The sequence below is a fragment of the Spermophilus citellus genome, assembly GCF_964194105.1.
Source record: "Spermophilus citellus genome assembly, chromosome: 14".
Taxonomy (NCBI): Eukaryota; Metazoa; Chordata; class Mammalia; order Rodentia; family Sciuridae; genus Spermophilus; species Spermophilus citellus.
The window spans coordinates 51,392,994-51,409,401 of NC_138194.1; the positions used below are offsets into that span (position 1 = coordinate 51,392,994).

General features: G+C 40.0%; 1 protein-coding gene across 10 annotated transcripts in view; it reads right to left on the minus strand.

The window, feature by feature from the left end:
• TPD52 (tumor protein D52) overlaps positions 1 to 16,408 on the minus strand; it is a 112,364-nt gene that overhangs the window by 22,609 nt on the left and 73,347 nt on the right. For all 10 annotated transcript variants that reach the window (XM_081266291.1, XM_081266292.1, XM_081266293.1 and 7 more), the window contains one exon: positions 5,655 to 5,770. In XM_081266291.1, coding sequence (XP_081122417.1) covers positions 5,655 to 5,770 — 116 coding nt within the window. The remainder of the gene's footprint in view (positions 1 to 5,654; positions 5,771 to 16,408) is intronic.

Consider the following 16,408-nt stretch of genomic DNA (forward strand, 5'->3'; position numbering starts at 1 on the left):
GATGTGCCCAGGCATCAGAGTTCATAAAGGCTGAACTCTGAATATAGGCCTAAAGGCTGCTACCCTTCATTGTGTAGGCAACCTTGATCTTCACAACCTTGGATTAGGCTTCTGTCATATGATACTAAAGCACAAGAAACCACAGGAGAAATATACATCAAGTTGACTTTATCAAAATTAAAAACCTCTTTGTTTCAAAGGGTACAATCAAGTGTAGCTCAGTGGTACAGTGCTTGTCCAGCATATATAAGGTGCTGGGTTCAATCCCAGGAAAAAAAGGAAAGAAAAAACAACTTAGGTAATCCATAGAGTGGGGAAAATATTTACAAATCATAGACCCGATAACTTCATTTACTAAACAAAGTTATATAATCTATTTCAAGACCTAGCCCTTTGTTTCCTCTCCCATCCATCATGATAACATCTGCTATTAAAATTAATAAAAATAATACACTGAGAGCTCAGTGTATTATTTTTATTAATAGACATTAGGTGCCATTAATTATTTTTATTTTGATATAATATTGAGAGCTGGAAAGGATTTGGAAAAAATGATCTTTCATACACCAAGAAAAACATGAGGAAGAGCATCTTGGCTATGTTGGTGTACATGGGAATATAAATAATTCTACTTCAAGGACTTTCTCTTAAAGAAATAATTAAAGAAGTGCATAAAGATTTATGTGAAAGTATTTTTATCAATTATTCATAATAGCAAAAAAACCCCAGAATGTTTATAAATGACAATATGTTCATCAACTAAAAATGAGCTTACAGAAATAAAAAATAAGATTGTGAAAGATTATTTATTGGTATGAAAAATGTTTTGAAATTTAAATAAGTGGGGAAAAGCTACAGATGTATATTCTAATGTTTTCTTAGAAGAGATTTCTAAAACAGGTTACAGCAATATATACAAAGAAAGTCAAGAAACTTAATCTAAAAACTGTGACACTGTCGTTCATTACAATCTTCTTCAATTTTTAATGTTTCTATAGTAAACATAACTTGTAGAAAAACTGGATTTTGTCTTTTTAAAAGTAACATTAGTCACACCTTAAATACTCATAATAATCCTCACCCTCCTCATAAGGCCTATGTCAATCTCCCTTACCCATTCTATCCCAGCCTTATTCATAAAACCTTTTGGAAAGAAATGGATAGTGCAAACAGCCAGACAAAGAAGGAAACAGGGCTTTGAAAGATAATATAACCAACTAGATCTAATGGACATACATAGAACTCTCCCCCACAAAACCATAGAACCCACATTTTTCTCAGTTACAAAAAGGAACATTCTCCAGGCAACAGCGTAAGTCTTGATAACATTTAAGCTGTACAAGCACCTTCTCTAAACCACAATGAAATGAAATTAGAAATCAAAAGCCAAAGGAAAATTGGAAAATTCATAGTTATGAAAAGTAACACACTGTTCAACCACTAGTAAGTTGAAGAAGAAATACAAAGGGAATTACAAAAAAAATTTTTTTTTCAGAGAGAGAGAGAGAATTTTTTAAATATTGATTTTTTAGTTTTCAGTGGACACAACATCTTTATTTTATTTGTATGTGGTGCTGGGGATTGAACCCAGCACCCTGTGCATGCCAGGCAAGCGCACTACCGCTTGAGCCACATCCCCAGCCCCAAAATATTTTGAGATGAATGAAAACAAAACCACAAGATACTAAAGCTGATGGGTTGTAATGAAAACAGTGTCCGTGGGAGATATACACCTATCAATACCTATATAAAAAAAAGAATAAAGATGTCAAATCAATACCATAAATCCACATCTTAAAGAAAGAGAAAAAAAAACAGTTAACTAAATGCAAAGCTAACAAGAGGAAGAGAATAATAAAGACTAAACAAAATGTAAACTAGGAAACAATGATGAATAAAGTTGAAGCTGATTCTTTAAAAAGATCAGCATGATTGAAAAAAAATAGCTAGACAGAAGAAAGAGAAGATACAAAAAAATCTAAGTCAGAATGAAAGTGGGGCCATTATTAACCCTGCAGAAACAAATATTAAATGGACAAATTCTTCAAAATAGAGAAATAATCAAAACCAATGCCAAAAGAAATAGAATATCTTTTTTTGGGAGAAATAATTTTTTGGGAGACACTTCTGGGGATCAACCGCTACTTTTCCTCAGCATGGAAAAGTATACTTATGAAAAACTGATGGCTAGTATAATACTAGATGGTGAAATACTAGATTATCCCAAGATTAAGAATAGGATAGGGATACTCCACTGCTCTTCAACACTCTACTAGATATTTTAGACAGAGCAATTATGCAAGAAAAATAAATAAAAGATGTGCAAACTAAAAAGAGAAAAACTACCTTTATTCACAGATGACATGATTTTATATATAGAAAATCCTAAAGAACCCACCAAAAAAAAATAAAACAACAAACTATTAATGCTCACAAATAAATTCAGCAAAGTGTCAGGATATCAGATCAACATTAAAATTTGATTGTATTTCTATACAATAGCAATGAACAACCTAAAAAGGAAACTTAAAAAATAATTCTAGGACTGAGGATAGAGCTCAGCAGTAGAATGCTTGCCTCACATACATGAAGTTCTAGGTGTTGATCCCCAGAACCGTCTCCCAAAAAATTATATTTATGACTGCACACAAAAGAATAAAATTTTAAAAGAATAAAACAATAAAATGTTAACAGTAAAAGGATCAAATACATAAAAATTTTAAAGGAATAAACATAACTAAGGGGGGGCTGGGGATGTGGCTCAAGCGGTAGCGCGCTCGCCTGGCATGCGTGCGGCCCGGGTTCGATCCTCAGCACCACATACCAACAAAGATGTTGTGTCCGCCGAGAACTAAAAAATAAATATTAAAAATTCTCTCTCTCCTCTCTCCTCTCTCACTCTCTCTTTAAAAAAAAAACATAACTAAGGAAGTGTAAGTTGTACACAGAAAAATAAAAACACTGCTAAATGGTAAGACATTCTATGTTGATGGACTAAAGACTTAATATTGTTAAGGTAGCAATATTCACCGGGTGTGGTGGTGCATGCCTACAATCCCAGTGGCTAGGAAGGCTGAAACAGGAGGATCACGAATTCAAAGCCAGCCTCAGCAACAGCAAGGCACTAAGCAACTTATTAAGCAATCCGCCCCCCTACAAAAAAGATAGCAATATTCACCAACTCAATCTACAGATTCAATGCCAGCCCTATCAAAATTCCAGTGGTATTTTTTGTGGTGGAAAAGCAGCTTCTACTGGGAGCAGTGGTGAGTACCTGTAATTCCAGTGACTCTCGAGTCTGATGAAGGAGGATCCTGGGTTCAAAGCCACCCTCAACAATTTAGCAAGGCCATTAAGCAACTTGGTGAGACTCTGTCTCAAAAAAATAAAATAAAAAAGGCTGGGGATATGGCTCAGTGATTAAGCACCCCTGGGTTCAATCCCTGGTACCAAAGGGGAAAAAAAAAAAAAGATGATGAAGAAGAAGAGGAGCAGATTCTGAAGTCCATTTGTAATTCCAAGGGACCCTGAATTACATTTTTTAAAAGAAGAAAAGGTCAAGGATTCATACTTTGAGATTTCAAAACTTACTACAAAGCTATAGTAATCAAAACAGCATAAAATTATTCTAAGAAGAAACATCTAGAGGAATGTAACAGAATTGACAGCTCTGAAATAAATTCATATATGGTTAACTGATTTTTGACAAAGATGCCAACAGCATTTACTGGAAAAGAATAGTCTGAGAAAACTAAAACATCCACATGCAAAAAAATGAACTTGGAACCCTACCACAAACCACAGAGATTAACTCAAAATAAACAAAGGGCTTTAAATGTAAAAGCTAACACCATAAAAATATTAGAAGAAAACACAGGGGCAAATCTTTATGATCTGAGATTTGGAAATGAATTTTTATATATAACACCAAAACCACAAGCAACTAGAGAGGAAAAAAATTGGAATTCATCAAAAATTAACGTTTACATATCAAGAGATACTATCAAGAAAGTAAAAAGACAACCTACAAGACAGAAGAAAACATTTGACTGCTGTGTATCTGATAAGGGTCTAGCATCCAGAATACACACACACACACACACACACACACACACACACACACACTCACACACACACTCTCTCTCTCTCTCTCTCTCTCTCTCTCTCTCTCTCACTCACTCACTCACTCTTACATCTCCACAACAGACAAGCAACCAATTATTTAAATGGGCAAAAGACTTAAATAGACATTTCTCCAAGAGAGATAAATGGCCAATGAGCACATGAATAGATGCTCAATATCACTAGTCATTAGAGAAATTCAAATCAAAACCACAACGAGATACCACTTCATACCCACTAAAATGGCTATTAATGAAGGAAACAGAGACTAACATGTTACCAAGGATGTGAATAAATGGCTGGAGATAATACAAAATGGTGTCACTGCTGTGGAAGTTTGGTGGTTCTCCAAAAATGTTAAAGGTGGAATCACCCCATGACAAAGCAATTCCACTTCCAGGCATAACAAATATCTGTACATAAATGCTAAAAGCGCACTATTCACAATAATTAAAAGATAGAAACTACCCAAATGTCCCATCAATAAATGAATGAAGAAACAAAATATGCTAGGTACATGCAATGGAATATTATTCAGCCATAAAAATGAAGTACTGACACATACTACGAAATGAATAAACCTTGAAAACATTATGATAAGCAGAAGAAACCAGATGTCACATATTGCATGATTCCATTTACATAAAATATCCAGAAAGCAGTTAAATCCATACAGGCACAAGCAGATTAGCTATTTCCAGGGGCTGAGAGAAGGGAAACCAAACAGTAACTGCTTAATGAGTATGGACAACTCCTTTGGAGCAAGAGAAAATGTTTGGAACTTGAAAGATGTAATAGTGCACAACAATGTGAATGCACTAAACGCTATTGAATCGTACACTTTTAAAACAGTTCAACTGAACGGTACCCAGAGATGCTCTACCACTAAATCACATCTCCAGTCCTTCTTGTTGTTTTATTTTGAATCAGGGTTTTGCTAAGTTGACCAGTCTGACTTCAAACTTGCAATCCTCCTGCCTCAGCCTCCCAAGTCACTGTGATTTTTACAGGTGCACCACAATGCCCAGAAAAACAGTTAATTTTATGTTATGTGAGTTTTATAGAAGAAAGGAAGTTAGGAAAGAAGGAAGTTGGAATTTTGAAGTCAGGCAGAAAGCTGAAGGAAAGAAAGGAGGGAGGGAGGAATGGAGTTGGAGAGCAAAAGGTTCAGAGGTGCCAATACCCACAACACAGGCAGGGACAGGGCAGTCACTGGTGTGGCTGAAGAACACAAGTATCAGGCTCAGTAACGTCCCTTAGGAGACTTGCTGTATTGTTCCCACCCATTTGCTCCTCCACACGCTACATCTCAGACCCACTTGACCCATATGTTTTTTTATATAAAAACAAACTGGAATCATCCCCTTCTATCTCCTCTCCTGAAGCAAGACCTAATTTAAGCAATAAACACAAGGTGCTTTCTCTTCCCTGGAACTAACTGTAAACCAGTCCCACATGCTTTAGAGAAACAAGGAAATTGCATATTAAGTGCAACAAAACACCAGCTTATAAAAGGAATGGTTCTCCTTCACCTTTGCAAGTTCTCTTCTCAGCTCTTCTTGCTCCTCTTCTGAGAGGGTCTCTGTGGCACTGAGCGTGGCTGCAACATCTTCTCCTTCCTCGGGTACTGTGGGTGTCCTCAGCAGACCTTGGGGATAAAAAAAAAAAAAAAGAAAGAAAGAAAGAGAAAAGTCTGTCAATTATGAAAGGTCAGTAGAATTCTCCTTTGGGTTGCTCCGCTAAACCGGCCAGAATAAAGTCAATTAGGTTAGATCCACACATCACCTCTCTGTACCTTCAAATGACCTGGCTCTCCCAACAAAAGACAAGAGAAAAAGGCTGGGCTAACCACTAAAACCACCAACTTAGACTCTGCCAGAATATGAATTTAGAAAATACAGGCTTCTGCTAGCTTCTGCTCACATTCTCAGTCACCATGCAGTTTGGACAGAGCAGAAGAGAGGCTGAGAATGGGATCTGCACAGGATACATCTATAAGATGCTACATAAGCAAATCAGCATAAACGAGATGAAAGATTTTAGCCCCTGGGAGAAGACTGTACACATCCTTAGCTTCCTGTGGTGATCAAACCCAACATTCAAAAACCTCAGGGATGGGGAGGTTGCTCAGTGGTAGAGCACTTGCCTAGGATGTGTGAGGTCCTGGGTTCCATCCCCAGCATCATCCAAAGAAAAGAAAAATAGTGAAGAATCAACCATGGGATGAACTTAAAGCCCTGAAGAAATTCTATTCCTTCCATTTCTTTCCATGTAGCTCAGGGTTAGAGTACTCTTGAGTTCAATCCTCAGTACGAAGGATCCAGATACTCTTTAAAAAGCATACATACATACACACGCATACACACAAAAACACAGACTTTTCACATTATTTAAAGCCAAATCAGTTGCACCCATTCCCCTGGAACAGAGCCCACTAGATGAGCTCTGTATCTGGAGCATGGCCAGGAAGGCAGCTGCCCCTCCACTCTCCCCTGTCTTCTTGCTCAATCCTCATCCAAAGGCGAAGATGAGGCCAGCAAGATCCTAAACCTTAAGTGCAAAATGGAAGTGAGCACCAAAAAACTCAATACAAACAATATTGTAATGCAGTTTTAAAATCAAAATTAATTCCAAGAATCCATGACAAACAAAATACCCAACCTTAAATAGGATCTGTACTGCTGATTTTCTCCTCTTGCCTCAGGCTCCCAAATGGCTCTACATGGACAGCATCGTTACTGACCATGACTTTAAAATTTTAATATTCTGTTCATCACAGATTTTGTTTGCATTAAGTCTGATGTTTTAAAAACACTGTATTAACATATCTGATTGCTGAGTTTTGGGCACCCACTTAAACATCTCCACCTGAAGCAAGCACTCACGGGCCTCCTGCTTATCCAGACTATGGTCCACCCACCCGTTCCCATGTTGCAGATTTGAGATTTCACGGTTTTCTGTAGCAGCAAATTTTTTTTTTTTGCATGGAGGACCAGAGGAAGCTTCCCTCTGTTTCTATTCTCCTTTTTCTGCCAGTGAGTGTCACAGCCATTGCAGTTTTCCCCTACCACCTTGCACTCCCATGTCTGAGAAGGGATTGTTCAGTCCTATCATCGTGTGGCACCTGCCCAAAGCAAGACGCCAGGCAGCAGATGAAGGACTTAACAGGCAGGCAGGCAGAGAGAAAAAAGAGCTATAATGTTGAAAAAGCTGCCTTCATCACGTCAAACATGAGAAAAGTAAAGGAGCCAACATGACAATGTGTATGAACATTGCATACACTTACAGAGGGACCTGGATAGTCTCTGTTGTATAATAACTGCTTAGTAACAAGAATCACCGAGGTGAAGTACCAAAACAGTGCCTACCTGAAGGTGTTTACAGAATTGTTAATAAAAATAAAACAATTCCAAAACCACAAATTGGACTGACAAATAGAATATGAACAAGCTCTCAAATGCACACACGGTACTTCAAATGTATGATCAGCCAGTAGAAGAGCTCAATGAATAATGGCTTCTGTACATTTCCTCTAAAATATCCTGAATGGACTACTTAAGTAACATTTCCATAACAGAAGTCAGATCATGTTACTCTCCACTTGAAATTTTCCAGCAGTTTCTTATTGTTTTAGCTTAGCCCCTTGGGTCAGCACCCAGGCCTTTACCAGATGCCATCTCCTGCTTCCTGGCATTGGCACCTCTTACGACAACGCCAGCCAAACCAAACTGTGAAGAGGCACTGTGCCCTGTACTGTCAGAAACCACTTCCGAGATCTGTGTGCACTTGGAAATTCACCCTCCACGTCAGACTGTGTGACAAAGGAAGTATGAGATTGAGGATAGGAGGCAAACACACAAGGAGCCATCAGATATGGCAGCACAGAAAGAACTAACAGAACTGCCTATAAACAATACTTTTCTTTTATTATTATTTTTTTTAGTATATGTGCAGCCAAAACAAACACTAAACATTATTTTAATGCTCTACTCAGAGCTCCCAAGTTCTCAACTACAACAGGAGCCCAAAACAAAATAAGAAAAAATTCAGGTGCTAAGCCATGTCTTAAAACAGAAAAAAACTCTCCCATGCTTTTGAATAAACAATACTTTTCAAATCAACTTCAAGGGGTAAATATATTATCTAGCTGCTAATGATGTTTTATGTGTACTGCCCAATTCAGGAAGACTGTAAAGGGATTCAGATATAGGTTGAGTACTTCTAATCTGGAAAACAAAACTTGATGCTCAAAAAGCTACTGAATTTTAAAGCATGCATGATTCTAGATTTTCAAATTAGGGATGCACAATTGGTGAAATCTATGCAACCCAAAATCCTAAAAACTCCAAAATCTGAAATATTCTGGCCCCAAGAATTTCAAATAAGGAATACCCATATTTACCTATGTATTATTTAAATATTCCATTAGGCTACCAAGGAACACAAAGAGGTGCCAAAGAGGTGGTATTATTCATATTTGGTTCAAGACCACCTAGATAACATGGAAACATCATATTTGGCATCTAAGAAGCTGGTAATGGCCAGGTGTGGTGGCAGACACTTGTAATTCTGACTATTTGGGAGACTGAGATAGAAGGATTGCAAGTTAGAGCCAGCCTGGAAAATTTAGGAAGACCCTGTCTCAAAAATAAAAAGGGCTGGGATGTAGCACAATGGTAGAGTATCCCTGCATTCAGTTCCCAGTACCAGGAGGAAAAAAAAGAGATGAGAAATGATGTGTTCTGCTTTTCCCACAGGAGCCTGTAGGGGGCAGCAAATCATCAACATTTTTGAAGGTTTGTTTTTAGATAATCAGCTGGAAAAAGAAAATGAAAATAAAGAACATTAAAAAAAAAAAACAGAATGGTAGATTCCAAATAATCAAAATAACCAGCAAAATGTGCCTCAGGAGTGTTACTAACCATACATACCAACACAGGTGCATCCTATTTATATCCAAATCTGAGCTAAAGAGTCCAAATACATTCATTTACCTGCAACGTTTCTGTAAGGTGGGGAAAACTACCACCATTTACAGATGAGGAAACAAAAGTTCACAGGGGAGAAGTAACTTGCCCAAGCTCACACACCTGAATGAGTGGTGGAGTTAGGGTTTTGAACACAATCAGTCTGATTTGAAAACAGATGTTTCAATTCACTGATGTGAAAACACATAAGACACAAGTAGGAAGTTGGCGTCCAGGCTTGGAAGATATCTGGAAGCAATAATAATAAAACTAAAAACATAAAAGACTCTGGCAACTAGATCAAAACCAGTCTTCATCACTTCCAACTCTATGGTTTCCAAATTTGCCTTGTGTATTTTCTCAATATTAGCTTGCTTCCTATGTGATCAGTAATACCTCAATATCTAAGATGGAAGAAGAATCTGGCTTACAAGCCAATTTTACATTCAACATGAGAGGTGAGAAATGAGGATATTTTTAAAGTATTGCTTAAAACTATAAATAATCCAAAAATAAACTTACTTATTAATTTTAATGTTTCTTCTCAGAATCTGATGGAAAGCTGTTTTTAAATGATGGGGCGGGGAGGGGACAGGGGATGTAGCTTAGTGGTAAGAGTGCTTGCCTAGTATTCAAGAAGCCCTGGGTTAAATCCAAAGTACCCCCTCCTTCCCCCAAAAAAAGATGAAGGGGGTAATTAACATTAGTATAATATTTATTGAAGTTTAATACACCAGCTACTCTGAGGGGACATTTTTACATGGGCAAAGATTCTTTGCTTGACCAAACTTCAGTCAGGCCTTTGAACTCTTCCTAGGCTCATCTGTGCACTTTCTTGCAAAATCTAGTTTTAGCAAAAGAACCCTGCTAAGTCAGTTTAGCCAGAATCCACATCCTTGATATCTGATTTACCTTGACATCTGATTAGGTGCCTCATCCTCCACCACCCGCAGCCTTCAGCAAGAATCCTGTTGGGTTGGTTTAGCCAGAACCTGCTTTACCCCTAACCTCTTAGTGATTTTTCCATCCACAGACCCCCACACTATAATAATAATATATATAATAATAAATGACTATAAATTCCCATTTGCCCATGCTGAATTCAGAGTGGAGCCAGTCTCCCTCCCCCAGTATAAGACCCCCTCCCAGTGCAGTGGTCCCCACATCTACCTTGATGGTCTTGGATAAAGTCTTTCACACTGTGCTTTTAAAACAAGTATCACTGAATATTTTTTCTCTAACATGTAGTCTCATTAAAACAGAAAAACCTTACAACCATCCATCACCTGATGAGAGGACTACTATTTATTTCCACCAGAAACCTGAGATCCCCTGAGGGTATATAATTTACCCAGATTCACAGAAGCAAGATAAAAACTGAGGGTCCTCCTGACACTTAAACTCTTGCCCTTCACATTTTTTTCTTAGATATATACCTTTTTGTCTATGTGTACTCCCCAATTCAGGAAGAATCTAAAGGGATTCAGATATAGGTTGAGCACTCCTAATCTGGAAAACAAAATTTGATGCTCAAAAAGCTATTGAATTTTAAAGCCTGCATAAAGGAAACAGGGCCAATTCTTTCTCCACAGAGACTTTCTTCATCACTGGTGTTATGGTTTGGATGTGAGGTGTCCCCCAAAAGCTCATGGGTGTGACCATGAGAGAGGGTTCAGAGGGGAAATGATCGGGTTGTGAGAGTCTTTCACCCAGTCAGTGAATTAATCTCTCTACTAGGGATTAATTGAGTGGTACCTGAAGTGGTAGGGTGTGCGGGAGGAGGTGGCCATTAGGGGCATGGCTTTGAGGTACATATTTGTATCTGATAAATGGAGACCTCTCTCTCTGCTTCCTGATAACCATGTGAGCTGCTTCCCTTTGCTACCCTATCATATGCGATGATGTCCTCTCCTTGAGCCCCAAGAAATGGAGCTAGCTGTCCATGAACTAAGACCTCTGAAACTGTGTGCCCCCAAATAAACTCTTCCTCCTCTACAGTTGTCCTAGTTGGGTCTTTTAGTCACAGCAGCAAAAAAGCTGACTGAAACAACTGGTCTGAAAGTACCAAGAGCCTGAAATCGGTGACCCAGTGTCCCGTCAAGTCATCGTTTGTGGCCCATCTTCAACTCCACCCATGTGTCCTTTGAAGTGTTTAAGTGGGGGAAGTGACTGGTGTATCCTCTAGAAAGTCCCTCTAGCAACAGGGTGGCTGGTGGCCTGCACTGAGAAGAGCCTTAAGCTCACACACAGATGACTGTTGGATGTGCAGGTGAGAACCCCACACTCTGGGGAGCAAGGATGAAGGATAAGATGTAGGGCACCAGTCTTAAGATATCTTTCTTACATCTCTGAGCTTGAGAGGCACTGTACGACTGCTCGGCCAACCAGGCCTGTGACTCTGCTATCACCTGCAAACTGGTGTGAGTGGCTTAGAAATCCCCAGATCTACTTACAGACCTCTCACTTAAGACTACCACACAGACAATATGTGTGAAGAAAATACACATCACAGGCATAGAGGATTCCTAGATAAAAAGCAATTCAGGCAAGTGAGACAACAAATGTAAAGGCATTCTAGGAAAACCTCAACTTTCTTACTTCAAAAAAATTATGCCCGAGTCAGGGTACATATCTAAATAAATCTAAAAAAGACTTTTCACTACATGTGAAATTACAATTTTTAAGTGGCAAGAAAGGATTGATTCTTGGTTTAAATTGCCAACATCTTTTGCCTCTTAATAAAACACAAAATAACAGAACATCATAAGATCTGAGGTCTTAGATTTGATCAAATGCAAAACTTGTGAGCACTTGGGGGGTCATCTGAGGAAGACAGGGTCCTTAAGCTTTTGGCTTGGTGGGAATGGAACCCCTGGAAGCAAATGTGATGGACAGGAGGAAAGCAGGCCAGCCTGAGAGGAGAATGAAGAGAGTTCAGAGAATGGAAGACAATCCAGTTCTAGACTATAAAGTCCTGACATCACTTCCTTAACCTTTCATCTTAGAACTCACAGTGCCTACAGCCAGGTGCAGAGGCACACGCCTATAATCCCAACAGCTTGGGAGGCTGAAGCAGGAGGACAGAGAGTTCAAAGCCAGCCTCAGCAACTTAGCAAGGCCCTAAGCAACTCAGCAAGGCCATCTCTAAATAAAACATAAAAAAAAAAAAAAAGAGATGGGAATGTAACTCAGTGGTTAAGCACCCCTCAATTCAATCCCCAGTAACCCCCCCAAAAAAAACACACACACACAAAAAAAAATCAAACAAAAAACCCCTCAGTGCCTAGAACAGAACAAATGTTAATAAAGACTTTATTTGAACTGACTTATTGGATTCAAGATTCAAAAGAGGTGTCTCTCTTCCTATGCATAACCACCTCTTCGCCACATACCTCTGCAAACCTCAACCAAGGAAAACAGCAGTCTTTTCTACACATTCCAGGGCCCTGCACTCACACCTAGTGCGCATCATGCACCTCTGCTTGGCGCAGTGGGTGCAGCCCCAGTCCCCCATGTGTGGGCCACACACCTGAACGGCTTTCTGTTCATCTCTGACTTTCATCCCAACTGCTTCCCTTCAAGACCTTCTACAATGATTAAAACTTTTTTAGCCATTTTCGCAAAAGGTTAGATCTGGATAGAACTGGAGGTTATTTAACGTAAACCCTTCCTTGTATGAAGATGAGGAAACTGGGGAGAGAGATTTTTTTTTTTTTTAAGAATAGAAAAAGACAAGCATAAGCTTTGAAATTAGATGGTGCCATGGATTGCAATGTGTCCCCTTCAAAGATACACTCTGCTTCCTAACTCCTGGAACCTGTGAACGTGAAAGAGCCATTTTGGAAGCTGGACTTCGCAGACATCATCAGGTTAAGGTGAGGTCATTCTGGACTTGGGTGGGCAACAATCCAACAGTTGGTATCCTTATCAGATCCAGAGGAATATCATGAGAAGACAGTTCACAGACTTGGGGAGAACAACTTGCAACAGCGGAGGCAGAGACAGGTGGCTGGCAGCCACCAAAAGCTAGAAGAGGCAAGGAAAGATCCCTTAGAGGGAACATGGCCCTACAGACACACTTGATTTTGGATTTCGATCCTCCAGAACCATGTGACAACCAATTTCTCTTGTGTTAAGCCTCCCAGTTTGTGGCACTGTGTTAGAGGAGCACTAGGAAACACAGATGGAAAATAATATAAAAATTGACTCAGTCAGTCAGTAGCTGGTTGACCTCTGACCACATGTTCATCCTCAAGAGGCCCACAGTCCTTACTCCTAAAAAGTGGACACACAGGACTTGTTTCCCCCACCATCCCATGCACCATCGGTCATCCCAGGCCTCTCTCCCCCAAACTCCCATCACCCTTCAGTCCCCTCACCTCGCACCTGCCCATTCCACATCCCTTCCACTAAGGACAGTTCTCAATCATGGTCTCATTTGGCATCTCCAAGGTATCTGACAATGAGTTTCAGTCTGAAATTCCTGTTCCCCCGAAATTCCAGTCCACCCAACCTCCCTGGGTTTTTTCTGCCTACTCTCTAAGGTGTCACTTCATCTCAATGTTCAAGTGTCTATTTCACTCATCACCTCCAACCCCATTACTCCTGACTCATTTAAGGTTCTCACCATTTCCTGCTTAGATTTTTGCCCCTAAGTGCCTTACTGGTCTCCATTCCTTGAAACTCATTTATCACCCAGCCTCCAGAGTGAGCTTCACTCTACAGTAGGCATCTGACCTAAATGCTCCTTGACCTAAAACAATCCATGGCTTCTTACCTTCAAGTAAATTGAGCTCATTGCTCTTGGAACTTTCCTGCTATTGCCCTCTCCCACCACATTTTCCAATCCAAAGTTCATCCAGGGAGATGCAATTTGGGGTTCTTTTAAAGAATATATTAATATGCATAAACCTACCTCCCATATTTGTTTGGGGTCCACTTGTTATTTTGATAAAATATATAACATAAGATGTAACATTTTAACCATTTTAAGTGTCCAATTTGGTGGCATTAATTACATTCACAATGCTGTACAATCACCTCTTTTTCTCAACATGCTTTGTGTCTTTGCACATATTACTTCTCTACCTGAAAATCCCTTTTTCTGACTCTCATTCATTTCCATAATGTTTTAACTGATCTTGCTCCTGGAGGATTTCCCCTGGACCCTGTGATCTGAGCTGAGAAGCTAGCCCTGGTTCTGGGTATAGCAACCTCTGAGTAATATCTACTGTACTAGAACCTGGCCCAGACTGAGCAATGCTTGGCTTCTGTGTTCCAGTTCCATACCTGTAGCCCCAGCACGATCTCTGACGTACAGTGCCCAGCACACAGGAGATGTTCAGAAACACTCTCCAAATAAATGAATTAAAAGAATGTACACAGTTCAGTCAGAGGGAAATATAAGAACCCAGCCTGGCTTCACTGTCTATCATATATTTTGAGACTTTTATTTCATGCATTGCATTCTCTCTTAACTGCTTTTTAGAAACAAAGGCTTTCCTATTTAAAACAGACATAAACTGTCACTTTGCTAAAGCAATAAAACTTCCATCTCATATTTCATCTATCCAAAGACTTACTATTTGGACAGGCTGCCTCCCTTGGTGTTACAGAGAAGTGTGTACGAGGCAAAGGCACCATGGTTACACAGGCGGGGCACAAGTGACATTACAGAAGGAGGGCTATATCAGCTGCTCCCAAGAAGGTTCAACTAGGAGGAAAGAAGATGCCAAAAAAAACAGCCTAAGGTATCTGACATCTGGTCAGAGCGTTAACCCATCTACCCAAAAAAGAATTTGTTGATGTATAATTAAGTGTTCAACATGTCTTTAGAAAATAAAATTGTAGGGGCTGGGGATATAGCTCCGTTGGTAGAATGCTTGCCTCACAGGCACAAGGCCCTGGGTTCAATCCCCAGCACCGCCAAAAACAGAAAATTGCATACCCCGTGTCTTACACAGTCCTCAAAGAGGCAACAATGGCTTTAAGACAAGAGACTGAATAAGAAATTTAGTCTCTAGGATTGTTTTATTTTATCACAAACAGAAGATATACACCTTTTTAGCCCAAGAGACAGAGAAAGAGATACTATAGAGTTTGAAGTGTCTTTAGTAGCAATACCCAAATGTCACAAGTTAAAGCTGCTTTTCCCCCCACAGGTCTGTGTTTGGGGCTCCTGCTTTCTGCATCTTGCTCTTTGTTTATGGATGTAATGAAACCCCAGGAGAGGTGGGGGAAAACATGGAGGTCCCCACACCAAGGTGTTCTCTTCAGTGAAGATGGGCTTCTTGGATGTGCACCGGGTTTTGAGTCAGAATTCGCTCTGTGGTGGAAACTCTACCCTGGGTAGCATCAGGACCTCCACACACTAGACACCAGTACCAGCCCCACATCTATACCAGGTGTGACAACCAAATGCTCTCCAGGGGGCAAAAGTGCCCCAGGCAAGGACCAATGACTTAGGGCAAGGGACATCTGAAGATCCATGCAGCTGATCACCTTCCAAAGGTGGTGATGCAGAAGCAAGGGCCCTAGGAACTTGGGATTCTCAAGGCTGTCATATCCCCATTATTTGTCCATGGTGAGGAAAGGAAAAACCTGAGGGAGGAAACCGAGTCACTGTAAAGCAGAGAACAGCGAAGCTGAGAAAACTCAATCTGCTCCATCTGGGGCAGATCCAGGAACCTTAAGAGCTTAACTGAGGGATATCAAGGTCATTTCCAAGGAGAGGAAGGGAAAGGCGGGTATTAGGACTAAAAGGGAAAGGAGGGCTTGGGAGCCAGATAGTGGCGAGTATCCTGGGACTTGAGTAGGAAAGCAGGTCTCTGGACTGCTGTCAATTTCCCACCCAAGAAAGAATCACCTCCCAAAACTTCACAGCAAGAGTAGAGAAGGAAGGAGAGCTCGCCAAGGCGCAACACAGGTAGAACACATTTTCCAATGTTTTATTTGCTCCTTCCAGATATTTCTAACCTGACCCTTAAATCTGTTTCAACTTTTTAAAAAATGGGGGGAAAAAACCTTCAATTACTTCAAAGCCATCTCCTCCCCTCATCAGTCCACGCGACTCCTCCCAAACCAAGTGTAAAACCAGTAACATGGACACTCTGCAGAGGAGAAGTGAGCTACGGGGAAATGTGGGGGTGCCAGAGAGGAAGTCTCTTCCATCCTTAAATTTTCACTCTAGGAATAAAGAGTTCTCCATTTCTTCAGCTCTACTCTGGTTTTTATTTTGTAAAATGTGCAGGTTATTTAATACCTTTCCAATGACAAAAAGTTTGTAAGATGCAACAACCACTTACTTCCCTAAGAAGAAG